This window comes from Plasmopara halstedii, assembly GCF_900000015.1.
Source record: "Plasmopara halstedii genome assembly, contig: Scaffold_1651, whole genome shotgun sequence".
Taxonomy (NCBI): Eukaryota; Oomycota; class Peronosporomycetes; order Peronosporales; family Peronosporaceae; genus Plasmopara; species Plasmopara halstedii.
Genome location: NW_020188562.1, coordinates 427,391 through 443,761, shown reverse-complemented (window position 1 = coordinate 443,761; position 16,371 = coordinate 427,391). Strand labels below are relative to the sequence as shown.

General features: G+C 43.7%; 6 protein-coding genes across 6 annotated transcripts; 2 read left to right on the top strand and 4 right to left on the bottom strand.

Annotated features, from left to right (window-relative positions):
* Positions 1–521: 521 nt before the first annotated feature.
* On the top strand, positions 522–3,555 carry PHALS_01947 (serine carboxypeptidase-like family; the record flags this gene model as incomplete). The annotated part of the gene is made up of 7 exons (XM_024716433.1): positions 522–792; positions 846–951; positions 1,024–1,223; positions 1,293–1,463; positions 1,717–1,815; positions 1,915–2,144; positions 2,308–3,555. 7 exons carry the CDS (start codon positions 522–524, stop codon positions 3,553–3,555), a joined length of 2,325 nt encoding a protein of 774 aa, XP_024582033.1.
* A 190-nt stretch (positions 3,556–3,745) lies between these two features.
* PHALS_01946 (YCII-related) lies at positions 3,746–4,096 on the bottom strand (the record flags this gene model as incomplete). Its single annotated transcript, XM_024716432.1, has 1 exon — positions 3,746–4,096. The coding sequence occupies one exon, from the start codon at positions 4,094–4,096 to the stop codon at positions 3,746–3,748; it is 351 nt and encodes a 116-aa protein (XP_024582032.1).
* Positions 4,097–4,202: 106 nt separating this feature from the next.
* Positions 4,203–4,600, top strand: PHALS_01945 (Complex 1 LYR protein; the record flags this gene model as incomplete). The annotated part of the gene is made up of 3 exons (XM_024716431.1): positions 4,203–4,253; positions 4,336–4,439; positions 4,504–4,600. The coding sequence occupies 3 exons, from the start codon at positions 4,203–4,205 to the stop codon at positions 4,598–4,600; spliced, it is 252 nt and encodes an 83-aa protein (XP_024582031.1).
* Positions 4,601–9,985: 5,385 nt separating this feature from the next.
* Positions 9,986–10,350, bottom strand: PHALS_01944 (uncharacterized protein; the record flags this gene model as incomplete). Its single annotated transcript, XM_024716430.1, has 2 exons — positions 9,986–10,131; positions 10,212–10,350. 2 exons carry the CDS (start codon positions 10,348–10,350, stop codon positions 9,986–9,988), a joined length of 285 nt encoding a protein of 94 aa, XP_024582030.1.
* Positions 10,351–11,484: 1,134 nt separating this feature from the next.
* Positions 11,485–11,820, bottom strand: PHALS_01943 (uncharacterized protein; the record flags this gene model as incomplete). The annotated part of the gene is made up of 2 exons (XM_024716429.1): positions 11,485–11,568; positions 11,713–11,820. 2 exons carry the CDS (start codon positions 11,818–11,820, stop codon positions 11,485–11,487), a joined length of 192 nt encoding a protein of 63 aa, XP_024582029.1.
* A 1,723-nt stretch (positions 11,821–13,543) lies between these two features.
* Positions 13,544–14,074, bottom strand: PHALS_01942 (uncharacterized protein; the record flags this gene model as incomplete). Its single annotated transcript, XM_024716428.1, has 1 exon — positions 13,544–14,074. One exon carries the CDS (start codon positions 14,072–14,074, stop codon positions 13,544–13,546), a length of 531 nt encoding a protein of 176 aa, XP_024582028.1.
* Positions 14,075–16,371: the final 2,297 nt, after the last annotated feature.

Below are 16,371 nucleotides of genomic sequence, written 5' to 3'. Positions count from 1 at the left end.
ATAATGTGAATATCGTACACAATTGTATTAAATATTCAAGGATTAAGTACACAAGAATACGTTACTTGCCCTCCTGATCGCTTTTTCAGTGACGTGAAAGCAATTGACCTTGTGAACTACCCTATCAAATCTCCTTGGTCCTAGACGATCTATACTGCTTGTCCAGCATCGTTCTCGTGAACTCTCACGAATTGGCATTTCGTCGTCGTCTCGCGTTCTTTCGCGGCCGATGTGCGTCGCTAGTATTTCTCGTATTTCTTTAGTGATCAGTGTTGCTGAGCGTTAGACGATGAGGACACTGTTGTAAATGTTCTCAAAGTGTATCAAAATTTTCGAAGTAAAGTATTTCGGACTGCTGTAAATACCTAAAATAGTGTAAATTGTGCACTGACACACGATATCAGAAGAAGATTCGGCAAAATATCCGCTTTGCCTTCATATCACTCTGATTGGTCAAATGTCAGAGCTAATATGCTACTCATGGTGTTTCGTATTTTTCAACAACTATTGGCATCAGCATTATGGCAAGGGCTGAAGAGTTAACGCTGTCCTTTGGCCCCGCAGAGTACAAGAAATTGTTTCCAGCTGCATACATGCAACAATGTTTAGCTAAGAAAGTTAGAGTGGACTCGCGCACTATTAATGCCACTCGTCCCGTACAGTTACAGACAGACGTGATCCATACAGCTGCAAGCTCCAGTCTCGTTAAGTTTGGCAAGACATCAGTACTAACTGCGATTAAGCTGGCTGTTGGAACGCCAGCAGTTACCACGCCCGATCAGGGAGAGATCGGTGCGACTGTAATTGAGTCGAGACTGATGGCATTATTATTAACATTGCTGCAGCCATTCAGGTGCATTTGTCGCCACTATGTTCGAGCCGCTTTTCATTAGGTCGACCGTCGGAGGAGGCACACAGTATTGGCAGCCAACTTTCTAGGATTGTCGTCGGGTGCGTCGTTGCAATAGTTGCCTGGTATATTCTTTTGCGTCATTTCATGTCTTAAATATTGCTTGTCGACAGCTCACGTGTGGTGGAGATGGAGAATCTATGTATTGCTAAGAGCAAAGCAGCATGGAAGCTCATGGTGGACGTTTATTGCGTGGATCATGATGGCAATGTGCTGGATGCTGCGCTCACATCTATCATGGCGGCATTAAAAACACTAAAACTACCAGCTACGTCCATCAATGAAACTGACAATGTGGTCTCAATCGTGCCAGGTTAGTATCAAGTGAAAGCTTAAATCGTTAGAATACGAAGAAAAATTAAAATCGTATCTGAACATACAGATGAACCTGCCACGCCGTTACAAGTGGATCATGATGCGTACGCAACCTCCTTTGCTGTAGTGGATGGTGTGGTTTTAATCGACCCGACGAGTGAAGAAGAACTTTTGGCCAGCGCCGTGTTCAGCCTCACATATACTACCGATGGACAACTTTGTAGCGTAAACAAAGCTGGTGGGTCCACTGTGACGCCTCATGTATTGCAACATTGTATGCAGATAGCTAAAGAGAATGCAGCGGCGCTAGCAAAGCTTGTTACTGCCTCCATATAGGTCAGCGTTAAGACTTTGGCAATTTTTAATAGACTCACGTAAATCAGAACAGGTTCTGATTTCGATCTTTTTTTGTCCTTGGACGATACTATTCGATAAGCAATAGATCCGAAGTAGAGGTGACTACTCGTGGTGCTTGTGGGTGCTGGAAGCAGAGTATAACAAGAATAAGTCGTTCTGTGCCATGAATGAGGACACGCCGTTATGGCGCTCACCAACGAGCGCCGTTGTACCGGGATCTACCGTTTGCAAAGGTTCGAAAGAGCGCACGCGAATACCGAGTCGCATCCGCAATCTTGGACTTTCACCAAACGTGATGACCCTGTGCATGGCTCGCTCTGCAATTTTGGCAGGTTTACTGCTGGTGATGACCGTTTGCTTCATTGGCAGCGCAATGCTGTCAATAACGGTGCAAAGTCCAGTAGCTTTCGCCACACCGGAATCTAACGTGGCAACAATAAGTGAGACTGCACAGCTATTAACAGAAGTCAACACTAACGAGATAAAAAACAGTCGAGTTGACACCACGTACGATGATCGTGTCCTATTTCTTCCAGGGTTTGGAGCGCCGTTGGAGAAGCAGGTGCGTCATGGAAACAAATCTTTTTGCTTTTTTGTGCACAATGACGCGCTTGAGCCAATGCTATTGCTCTCATAGATAGCATTGACGACCTGCATTTTCTTTTTCTTTTGATTGCATCGACAACTCGTGGCTTGACTATTTCTTATGTATGGCATGTAAACAGTATGCTGGTTTGGTTGGAGTGAACAAACTTAATGCAGGAAAACTCTTTTATTGGTTCTTTGAGACGCGTGCACCCATGCAGATCGATGACAAAACTCCACTACTGCTTTGGCTCAATGCTGGACCTGGCGCGTCGTCGCTAACACCACTATTTAATGAAATGGGACCTTATCGGCTCACTAAAGAACGGAAGCTGATTCCACATGTTCATTCGTGGACAAATATTGGTCACTTGCTACTCATCGATCAGCCTGTCGGGACTGGCTATTCATCTGTCCGTGATGAGGTTGGCCAGGTCAAGTCGCAGGACGAAGTCGCGGAACAACTTTATCGCGGTTTGCAAAAGTTTTACAGACGACACCCTGAGTACAAATTCAATCCGTTGTATGTGTGTGGGAAATCGTACGCAGGCAAGTTTGCGCCGTCCATTTCACACTATATCCACATCAAGAATAGTGGCGTTCTAGACCCAGATGACATCATCATTAATCTGACTGGACTAGCTATTGGTAATGGCGATATGTGGCCCGTGTTACAGACCCGGTCTGTACCTGACTTTGCCATTGCTTTGGGACTTATTGACTCGGAGCAATACGAAGAGGCAAATGCCCAGATTAGCGTGTGTGAGGAGTTACACCGCCAAAGACGGGATGTAGATGCTTATCAGATTTGTCAAGCTGTCACTCGCAAGATTTACAAGGCTGCAGGAAGTCCATTTATATATGACATTCGAGAGTCAGTCGACTCAATTAAGGACTTGAGTGCGACTTTATCGAGTTATTTTAACGACGATGCCGTGCGTCGAGCGCTGAATGTGCCTCCTGGTACACCATGGAAATCAATTGATGAATTGGTGGACGACACATCTCCATCAGCTCCGGCAGTTTTGCGAAACCTGCAAAAAGATCAGATGCTGGACGTTCCAATTGGTGTGTTTCGGGACTTGCTCGACAATTACAAGTTTTTGTTTTACGCTGGCAATATGGATGGATCAGTGTGCAATAATTTAGGTGTTGGACGAATAATTGATCGACTCGCATGGTCAGATACAGCCAAGTATCGTGTGGCAGTGCGGCAGCCGTGGAAGGTAGACGGTCGAGTGGCCGGACTTGTTAAGTCTGCAGGTAACATGAGCTACGTTGTGGTGCTAAATTCGGGTCACCTCGTGCCAGCAGATCAGCCAGAAGCTTCACTGGACATGATGCGGCGATTTGTCAACAATGAACCCTTCTATACGCTGTTTCCATAGTTAGCAATTCTACACCTTTAGAACGCATGGCAGCTCCTCCACGCAATAAATATTTCGTGCTATGTTTAGCACTGGAGTGGCCACAGGCTGTGATACTATATTGTGAAGAAAGCCAAATAGATACTTTTATTTTCTTATACACATCCAAGTCGTAGTACCAAGACCAACTTGGTGAGGATGTTTTATTCTCTCAAATAACAACCGTCCACTCACGGATGGAGTAGGAAGTAACGAGATTATTGAGAACGTAGGGGTCAGAAGTCGCAAATTTCTCGATAATTTTTTTGTCTGAGACGTTAAAAATGAAGACACCGGCGTCTGGCGGGTCCACGAGTGCACCGCCCATAACAACATTTCCGTCCTTCTTGGCAGTCACTGCACGCTCTAGGTGCTCAGCGCGATAAGGACCACGGCGATTCAAAATATCATGAACGTACTCATAGCGTAGGATGTAATACTTCTTATCAGTGACAGCAGACATAGCGCGGGACAATGGAGACAGTGGGCGGGAGAAAACTTTGCTGATGCCGTTTGCTAGCATGTCTGATGAAATTTTGCAAATTTGGTTATGTAATTTAAACTTCAACAGGCTCTTGTAAATAAATTACGCAAATTTTGACAATCATCTCTTTGCAAAAATTATTGCCATGGTCAAAACTCAAGCGGAGGCGTTGCGTCTGTACCGAGCGATTTATCGGGTAGTCCGCCAGTCAAAGTTCTCGTATACAAAAAGGCTTTTTGAAATTGTGGTGGCTTATTGTCCGCTTTGTACGTTTTCAGGCAGCCGGAAAGATGCCAACTCGTGACCGGACAAGTTACGTACGCCGCCGTTTGCGCCATGAGTACGACAACATGCGCGAAGAGAAGAATCCGGAAAGAATTCGGTATCTATGCAATTTCTACTGTTGATATATAAATGTATATGCTGACGGCCGGTGTCGAGATCAGATTTTTCCTTCGCCTCGCGGAAACGCAGCTGGAGACAGTGCAAGTTCAAGCTGAGCATTTAACATCGACATTTTCAAGTCCAGACTATCATTGCTGATTGTATGACTTCCGGCTGTTCACAAGTAGGAATCTTATGCGTATTTAATTTCTCGCATCACCAGTCGATGAGCGGCAATACGGTTTAGCTGTCAAAACTGCGTGTGATAATGAAAACTCAATAGATTCTCGTCGTTTTTATGCATTACCATGTATTTTATTTATGAAAGTAGTCGATGAACAAGTGCCATACATGGCAACGAGCCAATTGTGTATGACGCGGCCTCAAAGAGTAACCCTGGCAGAGCGAACGAGGTCAAGCAGAGCTGCGAGTCACCACTTTGTCTTCTTTTCAACTCGCCCTAGAATTGTTGTTAACTCGCTCAGATGCTTATCAATTTTTCTCAAGATTCTATGACAATTGCGATTCTTGATGTGACACAAATTTTGCGGGGTTTTATTTTGCTACTGTTCTGCTATATACGTATTCGGAGCACTTCATTGTTTTGGTTTCAAAATACGTATAGCATGTGTGTTGAATAAACAATCGAAATCTTCCCGATTATGGTGGCAATATTTTGCCCTTCGGACATGGAGCGAAGATATAGTTGCACCATGGTTGAACATCAGGCTGTGCACCGAAAGTTTTGACTCTCAGGGTCCGCGTTGCTAAACGCACAGAGGCGAGGTTCGTGCGCTCTTATCAAGAGCAACCTAGTATCCAAGGAAACTAGCACTAAGCCTCTGTGCTAATTAGATTATTTACATATATATATTTAAAAATGACATACAAGAATTACGTCTTACTATCTCCTATTATAGATTTGAAATCATCCAAATATCATCATTTATACCGTTATTCTCGTACTACTGAATATTCACAGTTTTTTTGTAGTGTAGTGTAATATTTATACAATTTCACCTATTGTATTGAATAGAATTGTGCCAGTGTTGAGTACATAACTTGCCCCTTATACACACAGCTAATATGTGGATAATACCAGGATTGACACATGTTTTATCTTTTTAGGACACTTCGAAGAATTGAAGACTGTCGAAGCAGCCACTGCGCCTGAAATGTTATAATTTCCCTCCACTTTACCGTGTCTGCTATTCCGAGCGTACACGCATCAGTCATCCACTGCCGTGCACATTATCAAATCGCTTACGATCGCCCATTTAGAGCGAGGTCTTCGCGACTGACGTACCGAAAACGAAAAGAATTTTCGGTAAGTACCACAATGGAAGTGGCCCCCAGAATTTCCGTCTAAATTTGGAGCAGCAGTTGTAGAGAAACCCGTATCCGTCGTGAGAGAAAGACCTTGAGTATTAGAAGCTGGCAAACGTGCCGCAGAGTATCATATCGATATTGCACACTGGGTGGAGAAACCCGCTACCTCACGCGTCGCTAGGATTTACAAGCCCGATTCAACGAAGCGGACATCCGCTAAAGCGCAAAGTGCATAACACAAAGCACCCTGCTCGTTCCCATGAGACAGTTGTAACAACCCGATCACGGGCCCTAATCACCGCAAGGTCAGCTGCCGTTCATTTGTGGGAAGCGGCATGCGACGCTGCCTCTTTACTGAGGAAACGGCCGAGAATACGGGTCAAGAAAAGATACGGTACCAGGGGAGTCTTGTGAAAGTGGAACCTCAACTTTCGTTGAGTTCATATGTTGAGGGCAATTTTCTACTTCACCAGGAACACGAACCGTTAACAACCTGGGCCAATCCGCGCTATAGCGAGCGCTTCACGTGAAGAACCAATGTTTGGTTATCGAGCAGTGTCGGCGATGGTAAACATCCCGTGACACTTGTGAACTCTCTCAGTTGCGATGGAACGGCGTTTTTCTAAGAGCCACGGCTCGTGGTCGAATCAGAGATTAACCAGACCTTAGATACGCTCTCTGTTCTTCGCTTTTTCACCGTCTTATTTGAACCAGCATTCCACTTCATAATCAAACCACTGCTTTTGGAACAGAGGGTAGCTTAGCTACAGGAGGAGATAGATACATTGTGATATCTGCAACTGAGCTCTTCACGTCTGACTGGTATGTTCGAGCATATGGTTTGTATAAACTGAACACACATCGAAAAAGATCTGGTTGCATTCTTTGAAATATCTCGAGAATAAAAAGCCCTCTTTTGCTGCGATTGTGAGCTCTTCGTTGTAAATCTAATAAAAGAACACAGACATTGCGTTTTTGGTCGTTTATTTACATTCAATCTGCCCAACATCGTGTGCTTTACGTTCTACCTACCTCCACCATCGGTGTGTTGCTTTTGTAAAGCCTGGCTCTCACTCATAGCGTCGCACATTCTGCGCATGACGCTCAATACCATCGAGATTTTTATCACTGATTCTGCTTTCAAATGTAGCCGGGTTGATATCAAATCATTGATTTTGATCAGGATGCCTTCACCAAGATTGGTGGGAAATCAAAAGCATCCCTGGATTCACCAAACCATTCATATGATGGGGTGGAACCTGTACCATGTTCTTTAGACATTTTGAATGAGTTGGAACAGCTTGCGATTACATCACTGCTTCTCCGCATAAATGCTTCGGGTTGTCCTCCACAGCACGTTTCACGCGTTTCGTCTACTTTCTGACTGCGGATTAGCAGGTCCAATCTGGTTGTGACCTCCTCCATTGATGTTTGCAAATTCTCGCTGTAAAAAGTCTTTATCCTACATAATGCATTTTGGCCCCATACTCTGACAAAAAATAGCCTAGCTGTGTTCTCCCCGATTACTTTATTGCTGACAGCAGCGATTTGCGCCAACTTGCTGAGATGGCCAGTAAAAACTGGACACGACGCCAGTGTTTCCGAATGAGTCTTTTTGAAGACCAGATATAAAATCCATACTCATGAATTGCCGACAATATTTTGAACTGACAAGCTGAACGAAAATACCACCACATGACCCTTAAAACGTTTCATGCGTGCGCATATATACAAGTTGTTCACCGATTCATAGCGGACACTAAGTAGTATATCTTTCCCCTACGAGCTGGCCGCCCAAAAGGATATCATGTGCCTCGTACAGTATTATGTTGATGAGTTTATCAACATGAGGCACCACTTCACACTGAGCGTCTGTCATGAGGGTCAATTCTGTCATAAAGTGGGCCTTGGGATGAATAAGTTCTGACAATACAGGCGACCAACCGCGCGCTTCAATATAGCAACATCCGATTTATTCAAACTCCATGCTATCTTAGGCTTTCAATAGTGCAATAAATGTTGCATTGAATCATGCTCTGTACGTACCGCCTTGTCGTTGGGTACGTCACTGTTGTGACATTCGACATTGCATAGTTGGTGAGACGCAAAAGCACATATTTCGAAAATATTAGCGGAAAAGAAGACATTCCCATCTGTCGCACATTGCGAAAGCTTGATGACGATGTCGCTGGGCGCAGCGACGCGTACTCTTTATAAAATAAGAACGGTTTTAAGTCAAGCAGATTTAGTCTGAATGTGATAAAGGCATACTTCATTATTTGTAAAGTCTAGCCATAAGAAAACAATACTTCTCTACTGTTCACCGGCAACAAGACTTAAACAAGATAACTAATTCATGCACATTGGCAACTGCTTGGAATATTCTGTTGCAAAGACTGAAGTAGCACAGACGACGTGAAACGACTATCTTGATCCCAACAAGCTAGAATCCGGGCACACATTGGAAATTTATTAACATTCTTTTAGGCCGAGCTCGATACCGTTCAACATCCATTTTATCACGATTGCTGCTGAGCGTGCCATGTGCACATAGTTTGCAATGTACTTGTGAAAGTATTTGGCCATGCCAAGCTACTTTTTTGAATCAATTTGGGCTGGACGCCTGGCAACCAGCAATAGCTATTTCTTCGCGGGGTCTGCCCGCCCGCACTTTTTTCCAATGAAGCAATACAGAAATATGTCCCAAATTCGCACTTGTCTATATCAGAGAACCGAAAAGCTAAGCGCAGACAGTCGAGCACCACTCGCATGTGTTCAACGTATACGTCTACATCTGATGTTCAAGCTCTGCACGTTTAGACGAATGTATCATAAAATGGGTTTCTGCACAGCCCCCACGTGGACTCGGAAGCCAAGGCACCCGACGGTCGAATATTTGCTGGTGGATTAGACAGTTTGCATTGCATTTTCAACCACTCCTAGAGCATCCCTCTTGCAGCAAGAAGAATATCGCTGTCTCACATCAGCAGTTGATGAGTGTAATGATCAACTATGTCGAGGGCACTGAGCAAAGTGCAGCCAACCTTGCGTTTTTGCAGCACATCCTATCGATGATCCAGCGTTTATTTCGAAGTTTTGGATGGAATTAGCACATTGTTAGCATGATGAATTCGCCACATTGTTCGGACACAGAAAGTAAGGCGCAAAGTGGGGAGATCCACATTCTTTAATAGAACCCGTTGCTTACTTTTCGCGAAATAAATCTCGAATGGAACAACGCGGTTAGGACCATCACTATGTGGTGTAATATTTTGTTTCAGAGACCAAATTAACCTCATCGTGCACACCTCGATGCAGAGGCTACTTGGATGGTCAATCTTTTGTCGTCATTTCGTGATATTGTTGAGCCAAGCGAAAGATTTTTTTGGATCCTAACGGATACTTTTTGCGCCCCACACACTCGGTGTTCTGTGCGGATCCCCACGCCACAGTCATGATGACGGATGACCAGCTCAGCATCTATAACAACCCAACAGTACCATTCATGCATCTTGCGTCTCCTGCATATGTATCAAATTATGATTCTTAAAGTCATACAAAAGCTTTTGCCAGCGATCTTTTCAACTATTCGGTCTACCCAGGTGTTTTCTCACATGTGAATAATTTCTCTCGCCCTTTATCGCCCTCTCTCGATCGAGCTTTACTATTCCGCAGGGAAAACCGGTCACACGGTATTACTGACTCACTTACGGTCTGATTATGACAATTATTAGTCATTCTTCTGAACTTTATGGCCTAGCCCTTTTCATCGTGACTTTTAGTTTCTCTTCAGCTCCCATAACTTAAACACAGGAGAATAAGAGACTCAGTAATTTCTACGCTTTTCGGTCCTCGCACAGAAGGCAACAGCCCAAAGCAATCCTGCTCTCACATGATACTCAGATGCGAAGCGATGCGTTTAAAACAATTTACATCTCAGCCATCCCCTCTGACTGAGTTTTCTTTATCTCAAGATCGGTGATCCCGTATCCAAACGCTCAAGGTACTTAGGGTCAATCATGCGATTGCCAAACTCAGAAATCCACAGCTGGAAAATTGTCTCGCGTCTTTATCGATCAGACGTCGAGACCCGCGCCACCACAACAAAGAGATCTCGCGAGAGTAGCCATGATAGAGTCGTATTATTGTGGATCTACTAGGTGAGAAAGATGTGCTCATCTAGAAATAAAACGGATAGTGAAATTCACCGCTGGTCTAATGAAGTGGAATTAAAATTCTAGCTCCAAATTGAGTTCCCACTTTTCCTGGCCCCATTGTCGTTTGCAATTTGGTGCACCATAGGACTTTGTCTTCACAGAAAAAAGAGTGTTGTTCAGCGCGCTTAACATTAGCGATTGGGTCTGGCCAAGTTGCAATGTGAAAATGACTTTTAGTTGAACCAGTAGTTATGAGTGTGGGTAGAGCTGCTATTTGCACGAACTTAAAGTGAAGTCTCGTTCCCGACTAGGCGATAATGCTGTGCTTGTAATTTGCAAAGGCAAGTATAAGCGAAGTTTCTCATCTGATGTCTGTTCTAAGTAAATTTGCTTGTGTACAAACATATGTACCGATGCAACCATATTGATGGTTGCAAGTTACTAGATCAACATAGCTGCAACGGCTACTCAGGCAATTTGATATTACTGGTATATTGATAGGAAAATTGATTCACCTACAAAGCCTCGCATTGGGGTGAATTCTTTTTGCCCCTTCAAAGAACAGGCACGGCGCGCGGATCTGACACAAACTTGAATGTGAAGTGTACAATACTGTATTTGTAAGAGCACGACGGTGTAAGATGAACAGACACCATCAGAAATAATGTACCCTATTACGACGGATCTCGCTCTGAAGTCGACCACGTGGGGTTCACACTTCGTTTGTTGCTCAGGACAATGCACAAATGTGAGCTCTCCGCGCGCCACTACTTCAGGCAAAGTTTCACTTAAATCCTTGCATCCAACAATACCTACCGCAGAAATCGCATTTGTGTTGGGGGATCTCTCCTTAACACTAGCTCACAACGATTTGCAAATTTCTAAACCTGGCGCTTTCCTGTGACCGGCGCCTATATAGCTAGATTTGGTGAGTATTTCTTGTCTAGAGCGGGGACAGCGATCATTTCAAAATTGACCTTACACCTCCGCCCTCACCTCGCGACATGGTCGAGCCGGTGACCGAGTATAAGAAGCTTACCTCAGACCGCCTCAACTTAAACTCTGTGTGTGGTACCTACGGCGAGTAGCCTCCACGAGAAACATGATGATGCCCAGCTCGCTACTGATTATATGGACACGCTCGGGGGCCCCAGATTGCCTGTCCGCAGACACAAAAGCAATCCTAGCTTTAGCACATGTCATCTCATCGCAAAATATGGTTTCACTCTGCGCTGGGGTAAATTATATGCATATCTAAACGTATGGAACTTCATCTCAAACCGCCAACAAAACAAGCACAAAAAGCTGCTCTGAAAAGCTTCTGAATCCACAGGTCGTGACTCCCACTAAGTACCGCTGACACTTAGATCAGCTACGATTAAAACATTCTCGTTCCCCATGAGAGCCCTTCCTTGTGTACTAAAAGATGGCGCGAGTACTGAAAGTATCCCACTTAAATTTCAAACTGGGTGTTGAATCATGGTCTGACAGCAATGCAAGGCAGCTTCAGTGAAGCGAACATTCGTATGGGCATCAACTTATAGGTGCCCTTTCAAATTATATAGCAGAAGGAGGTGAGCGCGCACCACCTGCAAGTTTTCTGTTTACAAGCCCGTGACGTTCATGAGGTAGCGATGATATCTACCATCCAAGTGTTAATATATAAGCTGGGCTAGAGAGCGCAAGAGTTTCTCTTGTAACTAGTTACCCAATTTGCTTCTCTTTTTCAGGAGTGGCATATGTTTAGAGTTGAAAATAGTACATTTAATAATCAATCACACTAACGTGAGGCAACCAGCCCACGTCACTTTGATCTACGGGACCTGATCTCGTATAATTGATCAATATGATTTGTGCACGACTGAACGGAAGTGGTAGGTGTGCGTACACCATTGTGCAGTACATATCCCGTTACATGCACCCACCACTCCTCCAGTCGCTGGATTACTTTACAGTCTTATTTTTATTGTTAACCTCACACAATATGTGGTTGTACCGAAAAGATTAAATGCGTGGTCAAGAACACATTGCGCTATCTGCCTTGGACGGCGAAGCCGTATTGATATCTGCATGACGCAGACGTCGACCCTGTCCTAGGGCGCGTCTACCGTAGGTGATAGCACACAGCTATACACTCTTGTCAACGATATGACTGAGAGGAAGACGGCGACGTAACCCTCGTGGCTATTCACTCTCCGCTTTTAACCCCCAATTGTTTTCCTATAAATACGACGTTTTTGGCGTAAACGACTGGTCTGGCTTCTAAACCTTAGGGTGTTATACGAATCACAATGGTTTTTACACTGAAAAAACTCAAATGACTTACTCGAAATTTACTGAAAACAAAAATTCAGGAGTATAACGTCATGCATATGTTACATCGGCTAGGGCATGTGACAAACAAGATCAAAATCCAAATTCCAAGCAGACTAGGCATCAACCCGGCTAGGTCTCCACTAGACATTCAGTGTGTTCAATTTCTTCGAAAAGAGTTCTCGATTGAATGTCGGGTCACACCGGTCGGTTGCTTCGGAGGAAATTTTCGATGAAACAAAATGTTGTATGAACACTCCTTGAGAATATGGTTTATAAATCCAAACAGAATTGGAGATCATCGATACGCAAGAAATAAATCGAAAGAATTGCTTATAGACCGAGCAAATTCCCTGGGTGGTAACCGTTCGCTGAAGCGGACAAGGCTGCAATGCCAGTGACTCAACAAAAAGCCCTCAAGAGTAGTGAGAACTGCTACCAGTGGAAGCCAAACTTGTGCACTAAATCGTATCTGCCACATGAAATTCAGTGAACACCAAGTATTGATACGCAATTGCGGCAACGTTTGATTTGTGTTTGTCTGCAGCATAGAGTAGCAAATTCAAGAGTAGACGATAATTTGTTTGTTTGTTGCATCATATTGTACTTCGCAATGTATTTTTGTCCAGTGAGAATCGTTGAGAAAATTTTTACTTTCAACCTGCGGCACAAAAAAATGTGGATAATTTAGACATTGACCATTGTCATATCACACATTTGGAAAGTTGAAAAATGTGAGAAGTCAATAGAAGATAACGGATTTACTGCAATATCATCAATGAAGCTCAAAGTGTGGTATCAAACTCGGTTGAAGTCAATTGCTGTCGACAGGAGTCCCAGCCATTTTTCTATACATCTTTAAGCTATGATTTCACCTGTCGACGCATATTTTTAAACACTCCAAACTCTCATCCTGAATTACTTTTTTCAAGTTATTTGAGCTCTTAAGGTGTTCACGTTCTCAGCGCCATCATAGACGGCTAGCAAGAATGTATCATCACTGAAAGTAGTGTCAAAGAGGTAAAAAAGTATTTATCTTGACTTTACAACGACCATATAGACCCTGCGCTGTAAACGTATGCTAACGTCTTCTAACAAAGTCGCAGAAAAAAACTTGAAAGTGAATAGTGGTTCGTTTTGTTACCGCTATTTAGCTGTAAAGTACATATAGAGAGACCTTTGACTCTACACATACTTTAGGAACATGTAGTTACAAAAAGTAGTTCGTTAACCTCGATCTCTCTGTTTTCGACGACACTCAACATTCACAGATCATACACATCTCGATTTCAGGTGGGTCCGCTTACTTGCGCAGCTTGCGAGAGGGTTTAGCGGCACAACCACCAGCGGGTGATGGAGGGGTAGACGGAGACGGGCTACCAGTAGTCTCAGGAGTATCTCCGGTCGAGGGCGGCATTTGAGTAGCGTCACCGCCATCGCCACTAGGTGTTTCCGCGCTGTCACCTTTCCCAGCTGCTCCGTCAGTGGCGCACACTGTAGCCTTCGTAGGTTTATCTGTGAAAGCCTCCACTTCGAAGTCAGGTGTACCGCCTTCCTTAAACGAGCAGCACGGATCGCCGAAAGCTGCACCGTACGTCATCGAGGCACCTTCAAATTCAGTTTTGCACAGCTTTTCGGTCCACTTGTAACCCTCTTGTTTGAAAAGGTCAGCAAGTTTGGTTTTTTTCGATGAATCCCCACCGGGGTGGCCAATGGCCATCTTAAACTTTGAACCGTTTGGAAGTTTTGTAAGGTATGTTTCCATCGCTGTGGACAAGTCGATCGTGGCAGCCACGATGAAGGTAGAAGCTGCGATGGCATTGAAAGTCTTCATACTAAAAAGAATATGTTGATCTGTATCGAGTTTGATTGAGTCTGTTGAGCTGTGTGAAACAAATTGCAGAATGACAGTTGAAAGCTGGTATGAAACCTTGCCGCGCATTGAGCTTCATAAACAAGTCATCGTGTCTATCGATACTTCGTCAGATGGAATTTAGGAACTTAAGAGTCGACCACAATTTTGGTACTACTATATCCACATGGATTATACATTCTTGCGTGCACTCTCCCGTGGTGACAACATGCGCTTGAATTTTCTGGAAACCCTGTACAATAAGATTTTTTTGTAGTCAATTGTTGTTTCGAGCTGCTAGATTTTACGCTAATCTGCACCATTTATATATGAGGTCCTTATTAGTGCTGAGTGTACATGAGAATTGTATGAGCTCGGGATGGCTCTATACTTTCTCGGCGCAAATTATAGCGACAAGTTTGATCATTGCCCTCTTCTTTGTCAGACGAGTTACTCTCGACAGCTTTCTGTCTACAGTTTTCGACGTGTAGCTGAATAGTTTATAACAACGAGGATCTCGAGCGCCAACGCAGGCGAGGAAGGACTCGTGATCGGCTTCATTTTTATCCACGATTGCAAGACTAAGGGTTTAAGGCCACGACACATCGTCGCTTGGATAGGCCACTGAACTCTTACGACATGTGAAAGTACCGAATTAGGGTAAAGTATCTGTATACGTCCAGGCTCCATTTGTTTTTTGGATGGGCATTACTAGCTTTCACCCCAACATCGCGCAACGCTTTTACGTACTACCGAATTGATTTAGAAAATGTAGTAAAGGTGCGACAAGATTGAAGCGAATGCCTGTACATCTGTATGGGCGGAAGATAAAACGATAGTGTTTGTTGTGTAGTCGTAAATGATTTAGAGTGACTTCTATAATTTTGACATTTTGACATTTTGACAGCTGATAAGATGATTTGAAGTGTCTATAGCTCGATATCGTTAAGCAAGCGTAAAGGAATCTTAAACATGCGGAAATTGCGACCAGTCGCATGCTAGCTAGGATGACTTGAACCGGGAGCAGATGCTCTGGCTTTATGTTTATAATTTATTCAACTTTTTTCTTAAGATGTCGTAAACATTCCGGTATCGCCTATTCGCCCATGATGAAAAGTAGCATGCATTGTAAGTAGAAATCGAATTACTCACAGAAATTACTTGAGCGGTACATACACGCACTGGAAGTGTTGTTCCGTATGAGACATTCTTTGCGTGTATAGCTGAAGATGATCGTTGCGACGCTCATCTACTCGACGATTTTTAGTAGAAACGTCATTGTTAAAAAATTAATTCGCTTTTGTCGATTCTACGAAAATCGAACCCAACTCAGGTGTGCGTGGATAAATCAGGCAAGACATAAGGTCAGTAGTTAAAAGAGGTTAGTGGCTGTGTAACGTCAGCTCTATACTTGATGTAAGGACCAGTTCCACTGGTAATATAATCGCGAGTCTGTTAATCTTCGAGAGCCGTAAATTGCCGCTACAGCTAATAATCTTGTATTAAATTTCAAAGATATAAACCTGTTTGTTGCAAGTTGTTATAAATTTATGGGCTCATAAAAACCTAATTTGAGATAGCACGCGTATCAGCGAATGATTAAAACAGAGCCGCACTACTTCGAGACGCAATTTTTAGGTATAGAAAACCATACAGGAACTACTTTTCGGCAGCCGACCTCATGATGAGCCGAAATAAAATTACAATGAGTGAATGTGGCAAAAATTGGACCATATCTCATGAAGAAGAAAAGATACGATAAACTCAAAATCACATGTCCCGTAGGAGAAGGCATAAAGTGCGACGGGGTTACCATGACACCTAACGTAGAAGAAGGTTTCGACTCGATGAGTTCGCGCCGAGAAATACACAGGGTTTATAGGTGGTCTCTTAGGCGTAACTAAACTCTATGTCCGAAAATACACAATGTTTCCAGGTGGTCTCTTGAGCGTAGCTAACACTCTATGGGATTCAGATCAAATCAACAGGTGACTGTTATCAGTATTGCGCGACTATGAAAATTCTTTTTCTTCGGGTACCCTGACTCTGATAAGATACCTGGTACAAATCTTTACGCAACCTTAATCGCAGCAATCAATCACGATGTTCCACCTAATACCTCTGGGTCTTACTCTAGAGCTCAAAAAAATTACGTACCCATCTTGCCCCACAGCTTACATCAGTGTGGGATCTATGGGCGCGTACTACGCTACAAATTACCTCAAATGAAGCGGGATTACATATATACTGGTATGAAAGGTGAGACCATTTAAAGGTGT